The 18,437-nt window shown below is 40.5% G+C and overlaps 1 protein-coding gene and 1 long non-coding RNA gene across 3 annotated transcripts; one reads left to right on the forward strand and one right to left on the reverse strand.

The window, feature by feature from the left end:
• Positions 1–424: 424 nt before the first annotated feature.
• On the reverse strand, positions 425–15,983 carry LOC309366974 (uncharacterized protein). Its single transcript, XM_081906114.1, has 23 exons — positions 15,940–15,983; positions 15,778–15,845; positions 15,553–15,645; positions 14,483–14,610; positions 12,109–12,255; positions 11,601–11,672; positions 10,967–11,134; positions 10,775–10,871; positions 10,060–10,277; positions 8,895–9,048; positions 7,243–7,451; positions 6,609–6,726; positions 5,591–5,796; positions 4,447–4,564; positions 4,003–4,169; positions 3,812–3,912; positions 3,600–3,730; positions 3,426–3,476; positions 3,132–3,315; positions 2,928–3,048; positions 2,058–2,151; positions 1,754–1,879; positions 425–552 (listed from the first exon to the last, which is right to left on the reverse strand). Exons 1-22 carry the CDS (start codon positions 15,966–15,968, stop codon positions 1,788–1,790), a joined length of 2,766 nt encoding a protein of 921 aa, XP_081762240.1. The 5' UTR covers positions 15,969–15,983; the 3' UTR covers positions 425–552; positions 1,754–1,787.
• On the forward strand, positions 4,803–13,577 carry LOC309367301. Of its 2 annotated transcripts, XR_014167007.1 has the most exons (5): positions 4,803–5,013; positions 5,775–5,915; positions 8,399–8,435; positions 12,133–12,232; positions 13,070–13,577. It is a non-coding gene; the product is annotated as an uncharacterized lncRNA (long non-coding RNA). The 2 variants fall into 2 exon arrangements; XR_014167008.1 differs by lacking the exon at positions 8,399–8,435.
• Positions 15,984–18,437: the final 2,454 nt, after the last annotated feature.

Here is an 18,437-nt window from a genome sequence, read left to right on the forward strand (position 1 = left end):
GTAAGATACTTAAAGCATTTTAAGTCGAGGTGATACATTAGCATGAAGTCCCATTCGACTTCCAAAACATTCGGAAACCAAGGCGCGGCTTCTGATTGGCTGCAGTAAGCTACTGCAGCCAACTGGAAGCCATGGAAGCCATGTTGGACGTCCGGGTTCCAAAGAACGTTTGCAAACTGGAACACTCACTTCCAGGTTTGCAACGTTCGGTAACCAAACATTTCGACTTGCAAGGCGTTTGTCAACCAAGGTACGACTGTATCCTTTGGCAAACAAGGGTCTTGATCCCCTCACCAATCCAGCACTGAATATCTTAGTTTGTAACTGCACCCCACAGGCCTCTTGGCTCCCCCCAAAATTCAAAATTATTCAAAATGCTTTTGTAGAAGTAGCAAATTCAGTCCTAAAATAAGGTCAACTCACATTTTGCACCTCCAGATTTTTATTTATGAAGTGTTGCCATAGGAAGCCAATATGTACATTTTAAATCAGTCCCAGGTAATGCATCGAATCCAAAGGCCAGCCATAGCAAGTAGGGTTGTGTAGCTATATCTGGAAAAGAAAAATAATTTTCAGTTTGTCCCCTTACACATGTGGGTGCCTACTACATACATGGACCACACACAGACTTGCCCTTGTTCCTAGAATTCAGCAAATACGCATGGGTTTTGTACCAGGTAGGTGTTTTCGGTTTGTATGTTTGTTTTGGAGAAAGGAGGAACTTTTAGATCTTCTTGGTACTAGAATCATCAGCAGTCAACGGCTTGTGAAAGTTAAGTCAAACTTCTCATTTAGCAGATGTGGCTACATCAAGCTGTTAAATTTGTCAAAAGGTTTCTGGATCCAGGTGGTGGGCCATTGTCTTGGACTGTTGCCTATGCCTGGGGCAGGATCAAGAACAGGATTGATAGGCAAAGTGTCCTCGTCTCCACACCAGCCTTGCAGGTCTGTGATCATGGGGTTCATTTTTATGGTTTCAGAGTCTGGGAGAAAGACTCTGCCCAAAATTCAGTGTAGAATTTGTTGTTGTTTAGTCGTGTCCGACTCTTCGTGACCCCATGGACCAGAGCACGCCAGCCACTCCTGTTTTCCACTGTCTCCCGCAGTTTGGACAAACTCATGCTGGTAGCTTCGAGAACACTGTCCAACCATCTCGTCCTCTGTCGTCCCCTTCTCCTTGTGCCCTCCGTCTTTCCCAACATCAGGGTCTTTTCCAGGGAGTCTTCTCTTCTCATGATGTGGTCAAAGTATTGGAGCCTCAGCTTCAGGATCTGTCCTTCCAGTGAGCACCCAGGGCTGATTTCCTTAAGAATGGATAGGTTTGATCTTCTTGCAGTCCATGGGACTATCAAGAGTCTCCTCCAACACCATGTAGAATTAGACATGCTTAAATCTGCCACCAATGAAGTGCAGACAGGTTAAATCTATTTGTCATCAGCAGAACCTAACTGCATATATATTGCAGCACCTATTGTGGTCTAAGTTATTGATCTTACGACCGAAGGCATTATTTCGTCCTCTATACACAGCATCTTGTATACCATCTTGCTATAAGGCTGGGGCCTAAAGCTGAGTAGAATTTATTCTTTGCAATGCAGAAGCGATCCAGGTTCAATCAGCATTTCAAGGTAGGTCTATGAAAGGTAGGTTGGAGAACCCTGGATTGCCACAGGCAATCAGCAATACTGATAGATGCACAATTCTATATAAAAAAAGTAAATTCTGTATATTTATTGAAATTCCCCAAACATACCTTATATATCTGTGTGTCCGACTACTTAATTTGGTCAGGAGTGATTAACCAAGACTGGTCCAGCTACTGCGTAACCGTGGATTTCAGAACGCTGATCTGAAGTATGGCAAGTATAGTCATATGTTCCTGGAATTAATGGGTGCATATTTACCAGGAAGTTTGAAAAGAGCTGGTGACACCCCCCATTCTTTAACAACAACATTGCACTGAAATTATGGGATAAGACAAGTAACCTTACAATATATTAAAAGTTCAGCAGTCAGTTAATGGCCAGCATCTCCCAAGTTTTCAGTGCTGCACCTACCAAGCTTCCTTCCTTGTGAACATTGTCCTTCTGGAAGACCATTACCAGGCTGATGAAGGCAGGTGCTGACTTTTACAGTACAGTGGAAGTATACCTAGAAGGGGAAGAGAGAAATTAAAGGACCCTTATTTCAGGTGGGCTTAGAAAATTGCAAGAATAAGTCCTACAGCTGAAAATGTTGTACCCAAGTGCTCTCATTCAACAAGCCTTATTTCTATGGAGAGGATCCCTTAATTGAACTTTTTTTTTTTTTTTTAAAAAAAAGCTTTATGAAAAGATGCTAGCTTTGTTGTAGTGGGATTTTACATTTTTGTTTCAAATAGCAATATGCTAAGTGCCAGCATTTAAAAAGTTGCTTAAAATTGACACACTTCTGACCAGTGCTTGGATGACAACAGTATAGAGCAGTCCTGCATAACTGTGATGCATCAAAACTCTTTTGTGTGTGAGAAGGTACTCACTCAATAAAAGCACTGATTAAGCCTAACCAACACAACCCCCTCTTGTATTCCAAGGCAAGGAGGTAGGGAACCATTAAAACAATTGAGTTCTCTGCATGACATCATTTGCACTGGCCCTTCATGTGCCATTTCTGGTTTTACTGAACTTCAGTAGGAGTTTGGCTTAAGCGGCTTTTGCCATATAGAATGGAATCCCAAAGAAACTAAAATTAAGTACCGCTCACTGGGTAACATCATGCACTTCCCACCCAATATATTTGCAAATGCGGGGTGGGACATTTGATTAGGAATGCTACAGCACTTACTTAGTCATGCTCAAGTAAAACTGACAATTGTCAACTGATTGCCTTAACTATGGAAGTTGCACAATGAATATTTTCTAGTCTTGTCTGTTTCACTTGGATTGTACCTTTCTCAAAGGAAGAGTCCGCATCTGTATTCTCAGCCTTTTGAAGTGATTGGGATATTTCACTCTGTCACTTTTAGTAACTGGGCTGAAGCTCACAGATCCACTCTCTTTGCTCTCGCATCTGTTTGAGAGGAGACATAAAGAGTCATTAATCCACGAAGCTTGATCATTACGGTTATAGAACAGGTGTTTAGAGCCACTTGCCCATCTTCAATGATGCTCCATTGGGGAATGGCACCAAACTCTTCAGACCCAGCCATCCAGCAGTTATCCAAGAACAGTTCAACACCAGGAGCTTCGTCTTTTAGTTCAACTTCAAGATAAACAGGTTCCCTTGAGTATTTGAGAGCTACCGAATGTTGCCCATAGGTTTCTGTGAAAGATTCATCTGCCAACAGCAAGAGCAATAAAGGGAAGGAGATCATTATTTTTAAAACAATTTATATATTCAGTTTTAGTTCAAGTATAGCTCTCCTTCTCCCTTTAGGAAAATGTTACCTTTGAACATGCTTGAGATGATATATAGAACTTGCCTTGCTCTTCTAGGGCCTATAGGAGAAGAAAGTATTCAATGATTATTCTCTTACACACACACACACACACACACACACACACACACAAATAAATGAAGTTACATACTTCCTGGTTTTTGCATTTTACAAGATTGCTTACCTGCTACATTTGTCCTAGTCATCATTGTGCCATAGCCAGTAGGAAGAGTTCTAGAAGAGGAGGAGGAGCCATAGATCACAGCACTTTGCATGAGAGTTTCTTTGATTGGGTAGTAGCACAAGATAGTCAGCCTGCAACAGAGGGACATTTCTTAGATACTAGAGTAGTGCTGGTTTCACCTTTTTTTTATATATAAAAAAAGTAACTCCTACCTATATGCTGGATCTCTTGTGATAGTTGGTGGTCCCTGTGCTGGAAGAGTCTCTTTTTCAAATAATAATTCATTTTCATAAATAAGGTGATCACCTTCAAACTGTTGGGAAAAAATATTTCAGGTTCATCGTGCTTGGAAAGAACACACTTTTCCCCTTCTGTTCTCCACACCCTTCGCCCAAGGACTAACCCTTAGTGAAGTGCCACAAGTAGAAACATGAAACTGGAAGAAGACTTGTTCCTTTGTAAACTCCTTAGGCCTACAGGTGCTGTCCTTCAGCCTAGTTTTGCCCATGTCAATGGATGGCACAGTCTTCATTAGAGCAGATACGGTTACTGTTCCATTAGGGTAGCACACTAAGAAAAGCCAGATCACAGTAAATCAGATCGTAAGAATCATTGAATATTTACAGATAAATTGTAAACAGATAAAAACATTAGCAGGATTATTGTAATAACCTGCACTTTTATGAGAGTATATATTTACAGTACAAAGTTGAAGTCAAATTTTGGAATGTGAAATGTATAAATTTGAAAAGTATAAATAAAAAACTTTTTTAAAAAATAAAACACAATAGATCATAAGACATCTCCCCATTGTTTTAGTGATAAACTGGACTGGAATATAGCTCACCTATGAATTGTGAAGAGTGAAAATTGCATCTAACAGAGAAGATATCCAAAGTCTCCATAGTGCTTGTTTTCTTCAGAAGAAGATCAAACCTGGCTTGAATTCTCTCAAATGACACTTCCTTTAAACATGATAAGAAGTGTATCTATAAGGATAACTTCATTTATATATTCTAGCATTAGTTCAAAATTAATGCATTTGAGCCATCATCTCATCAATCAAAATAAATTAAAAACCCATCAGTTAAAACCCATATGACTAACTGTAGTGTTTGCCCGTTTGTTTAGAAAATGTCTGTACAGGGGGGAGAAAAAGGGTTAAAATGTAGACCAATAGGAAAGCTGGAGGCGGAGCCTACCTGTTTATAAATGGGCTTAGCCCGAGGTTTGAGTTAGTTGTTGGTGAGTAGTTGGTTGGTTTTAGTGGGTTGGTTGGTTGGTTGGTTGGTTGGGAAAGGCAGTTGGAAAAGCAGTTGGCAGGCAGTTGGAAATAGAGAGACAGTTAGTGCAGTGGGTTCTTGTGTGAGGGGAGGTAGAAGAGATAGAGGCAGGATAAAATAAGACTAAAAAGGTAAGGAGTAACAATGTTTGGAATGCAGTTAAAGTTTGTTTTTGTCTGCAATAAACTACACTCTTCTTTGTTAACTTGAGAACCTGACTGGGACTAAGTGATTTACCAGGGAGGACCTGGTTGGTGGCAGCGGATTAGTGGTGTACAGGTCAATAGTCCGTGAGACGACCGGGGGCTCCATACAAATACCACACTAATCAATAGGATTGTTTTGAAAGGATAATAGCCCTCTAGCTTACACAATTCTGTGAATACCCCTTTCTCCATACCTAGAACCTGTGCATGGCCCACCCCTGCCATCATCTAAGGCACTGTCCACCCTCCCTGGGCATCCATACTTTGACACACATATCCTTGCAGAAGAAAAGCCTATGGGGAGCCTGTGGACCTTCAGGTGATTTTGGATTACAGCTCTCCATCATCTCTATTAACCCTGCTAGCTGGGGTTTGATAGAACTTGTAACATCTGGAGTTCTGCAGGCCTCCCATTCCTAGAAAATCACATTAGCTATATCACTGCTTTTTTCATCAAGTAAGACAAGGAAGCTTTAGGCACCAAGGCCTTCACGTTGTATACCTCATAAATAATCCCAACAGCAAAGAGAGGCACTTGCAATATTAGATGAGTATCATTTGTAGTAACAAAATACCCATCTGTGAGGGCAGTGGTTTGACTTAGCGGCTTACTGCCTACATATAGGCTCCAGTATTTGTATAGGCCTGCAATCGGAACAGCTAAATACATGTTCTCTTTGTCGCAGTACCCAATGCCTTCTGGTAGTTCTGTAAAGGAAAAAAGAAAGTTGCTGAGTGAATGTTGTTGTTTTGAAAAAAGCTATATGAAAAGATAGCATCTCATGAGGCTTCTGACAGAAGTGGCTTAACATTGAATTGCCTAACAGGTAGGGACATCAGGAACTGCTTCTCTGCTGGGTAACTATTCTCCATTTGGTTGCAAATATAAAGATTATCAATATCAGGGATGGGTAACCTGGTGTCCTCCAGATGTTGTTGGGACCCTCAACTCCCTTTGGCCCTAGCCAGCATGGCCAATAGAGTTGAAGTCCCTCAACATCTGGAAGGCCACAGATTCCTCACAGTTTATCTGCATACTTGGTCTTCCAACTCATGGTACATAGTCAAATTTGGGGTTGTGCCCTAGATGGTTTACACTAAAAAAATGTGATTAAATAATGTATATAAAAATAAAAATGAAGGAGTCATGGAGTGAGAGAAAAGAAAAGAAATGTAGAAGTAGATTCTTTGTTTCAAATTAGGATTGATGGTGGAACCCAGAGTCTAAAGAAGTCGGCTATCATACAGTTTGGGGTTACGTATTGCAAATATTTGCCTCTCCTTTGTATAACGAGACCTCTTTAGGACATGCTATGAGAGTTTTAAAGTCTTAAAAAGCAAAGAAAGAAAATCTATCCAGACAGTTTACTGGCTCATCTACTCAGTTTCACACAGATTTCATTGCTCCCAGTGGTTTATATTTCTAGAGGATACAATAGGAATTGTCTAGCTATCGTGCATGCAACTTAAACAAGCCATTCAGGAGTTATAACTTTGTCAGTTTAGACAAAACAACTTACCAACATCAGCAATTATGCATTCTATGTCGGCAGGGTGGTGATACAACTTCAGCTGAGGTCCCACATTCAGAGTGTAGTTCACATGAAGGTGATACTTGGTTTCATTTTTGTTCACATACTTTAAACAAGTTTTGTAAAACCCACGAAGAGAGAGAATTTGACTGCATTAGCTTAATCAGAATGGATTTTCAGGGCAATAGTCACATTATGCCAAAATCACTTTGGAAGGATGACAATAGAAAGATCTCTAGTGCTGCACAGATGTTTTTCTCCCCACCGTCATATTCTAGGTATGAACTTCTCCCACATGTACCTTCATATTAGCTTTCAACACCACTTCCCACCAGTATTTTACCGTAAGATGCTAAAAAGCACAAGATCAAACTTATTGAGGCAAAAGTTTCTCAATACTCTCAATACTTTGAGTGGTCAGTGCAGAGAAACACATGCATATTTGCCAAGATCAAGTTAATTATATGCACATTTGTATGGTTAGAGTTAATGTCTATTTCCGGGATCAAGAAAATACATGCATAAGGAGACTCAAATAGCTTTTGTATCCAACCTACCAGTAGCTCAACCATTATGTGTTACAATACTTGCCCCAGTGAGATGTTATGCCCAGCTGCCTTACCTCTCTTAAGATGTTGGGATCGTCAAAAGGTACTACCAGATTAAAGCCTATTGTTCCATTGGGGAAATGAATGTCAGAGATCTTGTAACCCCTTTGCTGTGCTTCCTTACGGGATAGATGTTCCTCTCCTATTTTAAGTGCTACCAGAATGACATCATGAAGGAAGACTCCCAAGGTTACATCAAAGAGTCGTGTTTCTGGAACAGTGTCTGTGTTAAGACAAAAGCATTTTGTCACTGGGAAGGCATGAATATTGGAACAGTGTTCTTCAGCCTAAGGCACCCAGGTGTTTGTTGGAATCATGGGAATTTTAGTCCAATAATATCCAAGGACCAAGAATAGTGCATTAGAATACAAAAAATCCTTCCAGTAGCACCTTAGAGACCAACCACCATATTTTTCGCTCTATAAGACGCACCCGACCATAAGACGCACCTAGTTTTAGAGGAGAACAAGAAAAGAAATATTCTCTCCCTCTCTGCACAGCGCCCCTTCAGGGAAGTGGCAGGAGAAGCGGAGCCCCTTCCATTTCTCCTCCCGCTTTGCTGAAGGGGTGCTGCACAGAGAGGGAAAGCTGCGCAGCGCTTCTCCAGCGAAGCCAGGAGAGCAAGAGAGATCGGTGCGCACCGATCCCTCTTGCTCTCCTGGCTTCAGGGATAGCCGCCCGAAGCCTCTGGACCGCAGCAGGAGCGCTCCCGCTGCGCTCCGGAGGCTTCACGTTGCTTTCACTGAAGCCATTGAGCCTGCATATGCTCCATAAGATGCACACACATTTCCCCTTTTTAGGAGGGGAAAAGTGTGTCTTATAGAGCAAAAAATACGGTAAGTTTGTTATTGGTATGAGCTTTCGTGTGCATGCATACTTCTTCAGATACATGCACACGAAAGCTCATACCAATAACAAACTTTGCTGGTCTCTAAGGTGCTACTGGAAGGATTTTTTAAATTTTGTTTCGACTACGGCAGACCAACACGGCTACCTACCTGTAACTAGAACATTAGAACACACTTTGTTTCCCGTGGTCTCCACTTTGAAAATAAACTCTCAGGAGAATTTACCACTAGCTTACTCTCATTTAAGAATGTGACTGGGGGGTGGGGGAGAGAGAGAGAATTCAAGTTTCTGTAAACTGATCTACACGTTTTTTGTAACTAGATGATGGAAGTCAACTGGTAGCCACAAGTAATAACTTGTAGGTTTAGTAAGCTCCCAAAAACTTTCCATGCAGAAGAAAGAGTCTTCTTTAAGGATCTATATTCTGCCTAGGGGGTGTGTTCTTGGATGTATTCAGCAAAGGAACCTACAAAATAAACTTGCTCAATAAGAAATTGGGATCTTAGTCCCGTCCCTCCAACAAGACCCTTTACTGCAGAACTGTTTTCTTCACCTTTGAGACAAAAAAGCTACAAGCCATGCATTCACATGCTTCCACATACCATCTTTGAGTCAATATTAGGACCCAGGACTAGGGGATTAGATCCCAAATGGTGAATTAAGATTTTATATATATAAAGAAACCCAGCAGAGGAACTAATGAAAGTACATTCATCTCTTAATAAAAATAAATAAATCAAAATACTTTATCAATAAGGCACAGCTTTGTACAACGACCCATATAACTGAAAATTAGATGCATCTTAGCCCCACTTACTATTGACTACTCTTGGTATTCTAGGCATGAAGGGTGTGGTGATTTGCTTAATCACAGTGTACTTGGTCAAGTGCCAATCTGTATCTGTCCAGGTATGCTCCAATAATAAGTCAATGCTATATACTGCCCCATAGACACCATTGGATACAGTGCTCTACAAGAGGGAAAAACGTGTTAAGGAAAGTAGATTCATGTACACCAGGCATGGCCAAACTTGACCCACCAGATGTTTTGGGACTACAACTCCCATCATCCCTAGCTAACAGGACCAGTGGTCAGGGATTATGGGAATTGTAGTCCCAAATCATCTGGAGGGCCAAGTTTGGCCATGCCTGATTTAGACGAACAGCAGTGAAAACCACCTGTATAGTTAAGTAGTTATATGCCCCTGAACTCAAAACATACAGGGTTTGTATCTTCCCACATTCTATTCTGCAGTGCTTAAATGCATCTATCATTGTCCCAAATAACAGAAGTTTAACACTTTATATTTATTGACTTCAAAGCTTGCCCCATCTAGAGGGTTCTGGATAGATTGACACAGTACATGATACTGCCAAAACTATTCTGAATAGAAATATATCACACTACTTTCTGAAGGCAGGCTCAGAAAACTATAGAGGAAGGGCACTCCAGAGTTAAAGAGCAGCCATCAAGAATGTCTTTATAAAAATCTGATTTGGTGTATAGATATATTTCGAGGACTCATGTCAGCCTTATTGATTTCTCAGGTATGATGATTTCAACCATCTAAGGCTTCATAACATTTCAATGGCAATATGAAGTCAACATGAACACACTAATCTTTCTGTCGCAAGGTTTTAGTGACCTCATTCCTTCAGAGACCCAAAAGTCAGGTCACAGTGTTGTACATAAGCAGAAGTTTCATGGGGCGAGTTTATACTGTTTTCTAGTTTGTAAAACCATATCATGAGGCCTCAGAGTTCACCTACATACGTAGAACAAGTCAGGAGACAGCCCTACCCTATGCCAGCTGGGTTGATTGCAATATCTATATGCAAAGGAAATAAGTAGTTGGGTTTTGCTTTGCTGCAATGCTGATCTAACAGCTGACTGAATTAATGAAAACTTACATTACATTTTTTTTTGTATACCAACATGAGCCTGCTTCCATATTGTTTGATTTTATAAAAATCACATTTACCTTTAACCTGCCCCCAGACGCTCCAATTGGGATAGTCGTTACAATGTGTGTGTGGTTATGATCCAGCGTATAACCGAAATGTTCAGGATTCTCTATTCTTTGCCCATCAACTGCCATTGATATATTATGGGATGTAAAGGTGGGTTCTTGAAGGACCAATCGGGGGATCATACTTGGCACAGTCCATATTATGGCAACATCCGTAAAGCTGGTACCATCTGCCGATTAGTAAGACTCAGATCAGTGCTTGACAAAAAACAGGCAAGATCACCAGGAGGTAACATTTAAATGTTTGTGAATCACCTTGCAACACCACCCATGCACAAGCTGACCAAATCTTATTTTAAGACCTAGTACTAATACATGCATTTTTTATTATTTTTTTTACAGACACAGTAGGCATACAACTCAAGTTGCTGAAGGCCCTGGCTTGTATCAACATTCATGTAACAGTTCCCCAGAAAACTGGCTTTCTGCCAGGTAGATACATACACAACAACATGAGGAATGTAGTAGATTCACTAGAATACCAAGAAGAAAGATCAGACAAAAAGGCTGCTTTAATATCAATAGATGCAGAAAAGGCATTTGACCAGGTGTCGTGGGACTTCATGAAAAGGGTCATAAAGGAAACAGTTTCCTAGAAAGGATCAGGTCACATTGGATTGTAGGAATGAACTATGCTTTTTTAGGGTAAGAGAAGGGAGGTACTCACCAACTGGGCATGACACTGTGGTGTCAATCAACAGAAGCAGCCACCTTTGTCTGTACATGGAAGTGGAGCTGATTGTGCTCATAGTGACCCCATTAGCCTATTGAAAAAAGATTTGGTAAAGTTTTATTAGTCCAGCTGGAATATGAGACCTATCTGAGCAATACCATCTTCTTCATAGTAGGATTAACTCACCACTGAAAGTTCTGTTTCATTTGTGGAGTAGGGAGACCGAAGGAACACTCTCGACAGCGTATTATTGAAACTGTAGCCAAGCTTGTCAGCGTCACTCACCAATGTTTTCTTTCTCCCCGAAGGAGAATAGAATATCAGCTGCCATATCTGATACAGAACTTTTCGTGCCTAAAACAAAGTGGGGGGCAGGAAACGTATTAGGCTGATAAGCATTTTCAAGCGGCTTAAGCTTCAGAACAAAAATGAGCCATTTTTCAATTTCATTACAAGCTTTTAAAGAATGTTATGCAAGGTCTAGGCTTCAGTACAAATCTTCAACCAGCCATAAAATCCACCGGCATTCATGAGCTAGATATATTCCGGAGGAATGCCCAACTATTTCTGTATTAGTAAAGTGTGATGGGTACTTTTTTGTCAGGGGGTTTGAAGTGCTGTAGATTTTTTGTAAGCTAGGAACATAAAAGGGGGGCTTTGAGAAAGGGGCAGAGAGATTTCAACTGATATTTCACTGGATTTAAATTTAAATTTTTCTCTTTTTGAATTGTCATAAGTCAACTCTAGAGTGTTTCTTACCATGAAAGGTAGGTAATAAAACTTACAAAAACCAGCATATCATATACTTCCCCCCTCTTACCTCAGGCAATGCAGACATCCATTCTGCAGTCTCATAATCCGAAATCACAGGGACATCGGTCTTCACTGATACCTTGAAACAAGATTATACTTATTTATAGAATGTGCAACAGGTTATGAGGTCCAAATTTGTTCGGTTCCCTCCTACCAGTTTCCTTATTTTAGAGAACTTAAGTTTCCAATGTTTTTATTTGATGTGCAAAGGAGGAAGGCTGATCACATCCTGCACATGGTAGGATCATTGGTAGCACAACTCTCTCTCTCTCTCTCTCTCTCTCTGTATTAATTTTACAATTTAATATTCAACACATTTATCATATAAAAGAGAAAATAAAAGAAAATTCCCCCTACCCTGTGACTTCCCTCAACTTCCCTTTCTGCTTCTTTAAATATTTGCTACTTCTGCTTAATTTTTGTCTTATTCTGATAATCTTTTAGCTAAACACTCTTATATTCTTATCATTTTTATACCAACTCATTCTTATGAAGCATATCGAACCATTTCTTACCTCCATGTAATTCTCCTCACACAGAATTTCCCTTGGAGCCCACGTGGGGTAGGAGCAGTGCATAGAGTGTTGGTAGGTTGTAGCTGCTCTCAGGTCTTGGAATAATGACACTCTGATGTTTAAAGTAAGAGAAAACTTTTCATCCATCTGCAATAATTTGAGATATTGGTTTGGGAAGAAAACACTGAATTTAGTGACAGAGACGCATTCCTCCCCTCCCACCAAAGTGCTTAATAAAGCCAGAGTGATGATCCATACAAGTTTGCTGCATTTACTATCAGTTGTGCTTTTGTAGTTTACATCTTCAAGGAGGAGATAATATCTGAGGAGAACACTGAGCTTCTGAGATTTTGTCACTGAGCATCACTTGTAGCAGATTCTTCTTCTGCTGCTGTTCTCTTCCAAAACCCAACTCAGTGCTTTTCACAGAGAATCTGACATAACTGGTTCCTTAAAATAACTTAATTTAATGCTTGCATACATTATCCCAGAGTTGTTTTCTCATTGCCTCCACATCTATGGCCTTTCATTAGGATAGAAAGCTTTTTAATGTTTTGTTGGAAGCTGCCCAGGGTGGCTGGGGAAACCCAGTCTGATGGGCAGGGTATTAATAAATTATTATTATTAATAATAATAATAATAATAGTCCCAGCTTCCCCCATCACACATTTCTCTTGACAGTCAAAACACAAATGTGTGTGGGTTAGCATGCTTGGACAGCAGAACACCTACAAGAAATAGTTCCTGTTACAAAATCCTGAAGTATGGAGTGTTCCTGTTCTGTATTCCAGCACATCATTGATGGCTCTTTTCCTGGATACTCTATTTCATATCTCTCTTCACACCTCTCCCTTTTCAAAATCACCGTATATGTTTGCTGAGCTTACTTAGTCCTCATGGTTTGGCGGTACCCCTCTTTCAGTTTATTTTGCCTGATTTATTTATTTATTTTCATTTTCAGCTGATTTCCCCCACCTGTTTGAATGGCGCCATTTTGACAACACTGGGCCCAGCACTAAATTGTATGAAAAGAAGAATGATTTATTCTGTTTTTCTGCACATGCAACTTCAAAATTACCATCTGGATTTATCTATAGGAAGTGTGGAGGACTGGGGTCCATAAAGATGGCAATCATGTTTTCACTCAGTACTAGTTGCTTCCCTGGGTATCCAGGAAAAGACTTCTGCCCATTAATGACATTTGTCATTGTGTGATCCAAAACTGGGTGGCTTCCGGATAAAATTTTTTTGAGCAACTGCATGGAGATTATAAAGCAGCGCTGTCATGTGGCTGTTATCCTGCACATTCCACAGTAGTTTTCTGTCATCTTTCTTGCCTCAATAAACTAAAACTGAAATTTTATCATTTTTTTTGCATGGGGGAGCAGATTTGTTTCGCAAGAGCACCATTGCTAATTTATTGCAAGGTATCCGCTTTCTTTGCAACGGGATACGATGTTGCACTCCTGATGAGGCTGCATTTTAATATTTTAATGCTTCAATATTTGAATGTTGTATTTTATTCTTGTTTTTAAGTTGTATTCATTGAACTTGTTTCTATTATTGGTTGTTAGCCGCCCTGAGCCCGGCCTTGGCTGGGGAGGGCGGGGTATAAATAAAAAGTTGTTGTTGTTGTTGTTGTCAGTATCTGCTCAAATGTGAGAGGTCTTTGCAAAAGTTTGGAAGCCTGGAAGTGCATCTGGTGTTTTTTAGCATAATACGTACACAGAGGGCAGGCAAAAAGGAGGAAAAAAGCACAGGTGGTCTACCCATTACTTAGTAACTGCAAACTTTGGGGGGATTCAAGCACACACTGGAAATTTAGGTATGTGCAATTAAATTGCATTGGGCTAGAGTGTTCTGTAACTCTAGTGCAGCAAAAAAACTAAGTGGGCTTTTTGAAGTCAGGAAGGGATATAGGAATGGATTGAAGAAAGTCAGATGACTAACAGGAAGAACAGTCCACAGGCAAATCAGGATGAATGCACTGCTGAATTATGTCTAAGCTACATGTAAACTTTGTTCAAATAAATCAAGATAAATGCTCAGTGTTCATCCAGAAGGTCCCCAGTTGGGTAAGGGGAAATCCAGCATCTCTGGAAAATCAAATCCAGCCTCTGCTTCCCATCCTCCTTTGAGCTAGGGATCGTAGCATTGCAAGACTCGTAAGCAGCTACCTCAATGTAAAACCAAAGATTAGACTGAATGAGGGGAGCTTTCCAAGTCAGGAGTCCCTGCCACAATTCTCAGAAGTTTCACAGATCAAATCTTTTGTTTCATTCTGGTAGGGGGCACCGAACAGCAATACTGCACGTTAACCTTTCCTGCACTGCTGATACTGAGAGTATAGAATCAGAGCAGGAGTTGGCCTCACCTCATTTATAACATGACAGCCAAGAAAAGAAGCCCGGAATATGGTATTACCCCACACATCATTTGACAGGACATAGCCACAGCGAGCTTCTAGCTCCTCGTCAAGCAGAACCAAGACACCAGAGGGATCTAGAGACACACACAACAGAGTGTTAGCTGCTAGTTTATTCTGGTCAAACATGCCATCACAATTAAGAATGTACTACCATCTTTAGAGACTTTCAGTGGAGTTTGGAGCCAGTTGTTTATTCCAACAACATATTTAATTGCTAAGAATAGCCTTCAAATGGCACATGTCCTCTGGGTTGTGTGTGTGTGTTTTTAAAAAGAAGGTATTGCTTTATGACACATTATAATTTCAATTTAGCATACTTTTGTCATTGCAAGGCTTGAATAAGCAGGTTTTGGAAAAGGGATTATGAATCCATCCATCTCGCTTTCAAGGAAAACTAAGTGATGAAGATGGACACTAACAAACTTGGTTAACAGACACACCCATCCTTTAAACATTTGCTCAAGTGTTGCTTTAATGCAACTGAAGGGTTTTTAGTTTTCAGTTCAGTCTTCCTACCCACAGTAGGAACAGTTATTCACAATCAATATCACCCAAGAACCCAACTTGGCCATTAAACATTTCCCCTTCAGAAACTCATTACTTCATGGCTTCCCCCAGTATTTTATTACATCTCTGTCTACAAGAAACTCAAGGGATACATGTAAACATAGATGGTAAATGAACTTTTCAGGTTAGAGCTACTGAATTTTCCCTGAGAAAAACCTATGTCCTCTTGTAAACAGCTTAACTGGGTCACACTTGCTTCCAAGTAAGCCCCATTGATAGAATCTAGGGTTTCCCAAGCTTGAGCCCCCAGCTGTTTTTGGAGTACAAATCCCATCATCCCTGACCACTGGTCCTGCTATCTGGGATGATGGGAGTTGTAGTCTAAAAACCAAGTTTGGGAAACCCTGATATAATTGAATGATACTCCCAAAGGAACATGTACACATAGCAGTAAGGCTGCAAGCATGAAGTGATACCCTCTTTATCTTTCCCCATAGATTACTGCTCACCAATTATTTCTACTGTGAAGAATTTGTCCTGAAGAAAGGACTTGTGCAGCTTCACCCAAAACATACTGGAGGAACAGGTGCTTTCTATAAAACCTAAAAGAGATTAAAGGTTTTACAGTTACAATAATAATACAGTAATCACACAACACGAAGATACACAATTTTTAGAGTTCCCCTAGAGCCATGGTTTAACAGGGCAGGAAGCAATTGAGTCTTTTCTCCAACCTGGAGGAGTAAATGCTGGTCCATTCCTCCCTACTCCAGACTGGAACCAGAGAAACAGCAGTAATATTCTATAAACGAGAGACAGAGAGAAATTAACCATGTAAATAGATCAGAGAAAACTGAGTAAGTGAGAAGAAGGAGCCCTCTCTCAAAGCACTTTACCTGCAAAGCAGTTTTTCTGCAGTCTTCATGTTTCCAAAGGAGTGTAGTCCAAGTTCATCCAGTTCTTTTTACAGGATAGCTCCTCAATGACACAACACAAACCACAAACAAAACAGACACATTCTAAATGTTGGAATCCGATTGGGTCCCCTTTATAAAGAAAAACTGTCCCACAATTTCACTAAATTAGGGGCAGGTGCTCCAGCAGCAATTGTTAATCACCAGAAGGGATGATGTCGATCTGTATGCAATCCCATGGGAGCCTTTTGGAGCAAAACCTGGGACCTAAAATCAATTGAACTCAATGAGATTTACTTTTGAGTAAATCTATTTAAGATCTGGGATGATTATTGGGGCTACCTCACTCCTGTGATTCCGATAGCTGCCCCCAACATTTTCCCTTCCTTGCTACAGAAAAAGCCACCTGCTATGTCCCCATTGTTAAAGGTACAGGACAAAATATTTTGGGCTAGTGCAGTGGTGGCTAAACTCGGCCCTCCAGATGTTTTGGGACTACAATTCCCATCATCCCTGACCACTGGTTCTGTTAGCTAGGGATGATGGGAGTTATAGTCCCAAAACATCTGGAGGGCTGAGTTTGGCCGCCACTGGGCTAATGTGTGGCTGGTTTCAGATGATCAGCAGTTTAAAAGCTAATCATTCTTCAGAGTAGTGGTCAGCTGTGGCTTAGCCTAACTTTGCCATTCCCCTGTGCTATCACATTTCTGAGTTGTTAATAGGATTTGCCTCCCAATAAACACACGAAGCTGCAAACTGCAGTCCTAACCAGCCTGACGGCTTCATATTTACTCTGAAGTAAGTCCAACCGATTTCAACTGAACTTGTTGCCACCTGTCCTGCATAATACAGGACTGTCCTGTGTTTCAATGTAAAATGTGACGTCCTGTATTTTTGATACAGTTTTGTCCTGTATTTCAGGTCTTCTCTCTCTCCCATGTTAGAGATCCTCTCCAAATGTATGCGTTCAAAAGGGTGTTTGAAAGGTCATATATTTAAGCCAAGCACAGACAGATTTACAAATTCGTTTGTGTGACAAATTGCAGAAGAGCCATCCTGTTAGGCTGCAATAAAATGTAATGGATTGCTCTGAAGACAATTTAGCACTAGATTTATTTATTTTTTTAAACACCCCCTGCAACCTCCCCACTCTGTCCTGTATTTTGCCAGAACAAAGGTGGCAACCCTACTCCCAGGTAAACATGCATAGGATTGCAGTTTTATTTGGAAGTAAATGAAATGAACCTTAATTCTGCATTCTTCAGTTCCCACTGCAATGTTGCATTACTAAGCATACCTGCCAGGAGTAGCGGCTACTCCTGTTGAAGCCGGAAACTTTCCTTCTCAGTACGCATGTTTTGATCTGGGATATTTATGGGTACCTTTTTGCCACCTGGATCTTCCTTGTGCAATTTTATTCCCCTCTGAACTGGCTGTATTATTTCAAATGCTAATGTGTTGCAATGAGGTGCTTCAGGACCTTTGCCCTAATGTAGCATTATGCTATTTATAGGCCTGTGTTTGCAGAGAGGAAAAGGTACAAATAAATGAAACTATATAATTACATTTTTTTTAAAAAAAATACAACAACACCAAAACCACTTGGTGCTGTTTTTTTAAAAACAATCTTTCATGTGTGTGATCACTTTCCTAAACAATAGAACTTTGTGTTTTTCCCCTGTATGAGAATTTAAAACATCTGGGTTTCTTTCTCTTTTTTTGCAATATGAAATAGTAGTTATTTCATTCTTTTCCTTTCTTTTTTTTTTAGAAAAGCTGGCCTGTTCTAACTAAATACCAGTCCTGTGTCCATAATGAGTTACTATTAATATGTGGGAAAGGCAATTGTCCAAAGCCAGTGTAATGTCAAATAACTGGCAGAAGTATGCATTTTATTGCCTAAAAGTGACAAATAAAAACGTCAGGATTACAAAAACAATATTTGTTGGATGAGTAATGGTCCGTATAGATGTTCCCTGCAGTCATTTGAACCAGCTAGAATAACCTTGTGGTTAAAGCTAAGATCTTCTACAAAACTTTGGTTATTTGAATCCTGGAGGTTGTGTGAATACAAAGTAAGTACTGTATGGCAGATGGCTGTGTGATCACATGTTGGCTCCGGCGTTGAAACTCTGCTCGTTTTTATGAGTTTCATGAATGCTCGTGGGAAAATCTCTTAGGCAATGGGTTCAAATCCGAGCTGTGGGGACGGCACGCTCCGCAAATGTATCGTTGTAAATTCACACTTACAGTGCAATTCTATCAGGGTCTACTCAGAATTAAGCCCTGGCATCTTCTGTGGGGCTTACTCCCGGGTAAGTGTGAGGAGGAGCACAGCTGTAGAGTGAGGAAAGGCAAAGGCAGTCAGGGATCCTGTGTGTTTAATAATCGAGGGAATTTTAACAGGTGGAGTTTGTCAGAGACCATGAGTGAAGGACAGCTATTGTGCTCATGTCTGCTTGTGGCCTTCTCACTGGCTT

Source organism: Podarcis melisellensis (genome assembly GCF_964234715.1).
Source record: "Podarcis melisellensis genome assembly, chromosome: 3".
Classification (NCBI taxonomy): Eukaryota; Metazoa; Chordata; class Lepidosauria; order Squamata; family Lacertidae; genus Podarcis; species Podarcis melisellensis.

Excerpts from the sequence above, each read along its gene's own strand:
- LOC309366974 (XM_081906114.1), bottom strand. The coding sequence starts at position 15,968 with ATGAAGACTGCAGAAAAACTGCTTTGCAG. Across the intron at positions 11,135-11,600 it reads GGATGTCTGCATTGCCTGAG|GCACGAAAAGTTCTGTATCA; the intron begins GTAAGAGGGGGG and ends ACTTTGTTTTAG. Across the intron at positions 5,797-6,608 it reads ATGCATAATTGCTGATGTTG|AACTACCAGAAGGCATTGGG; the intron begins GTAAGTTGTTTT and ends TTTCCTTTACAG.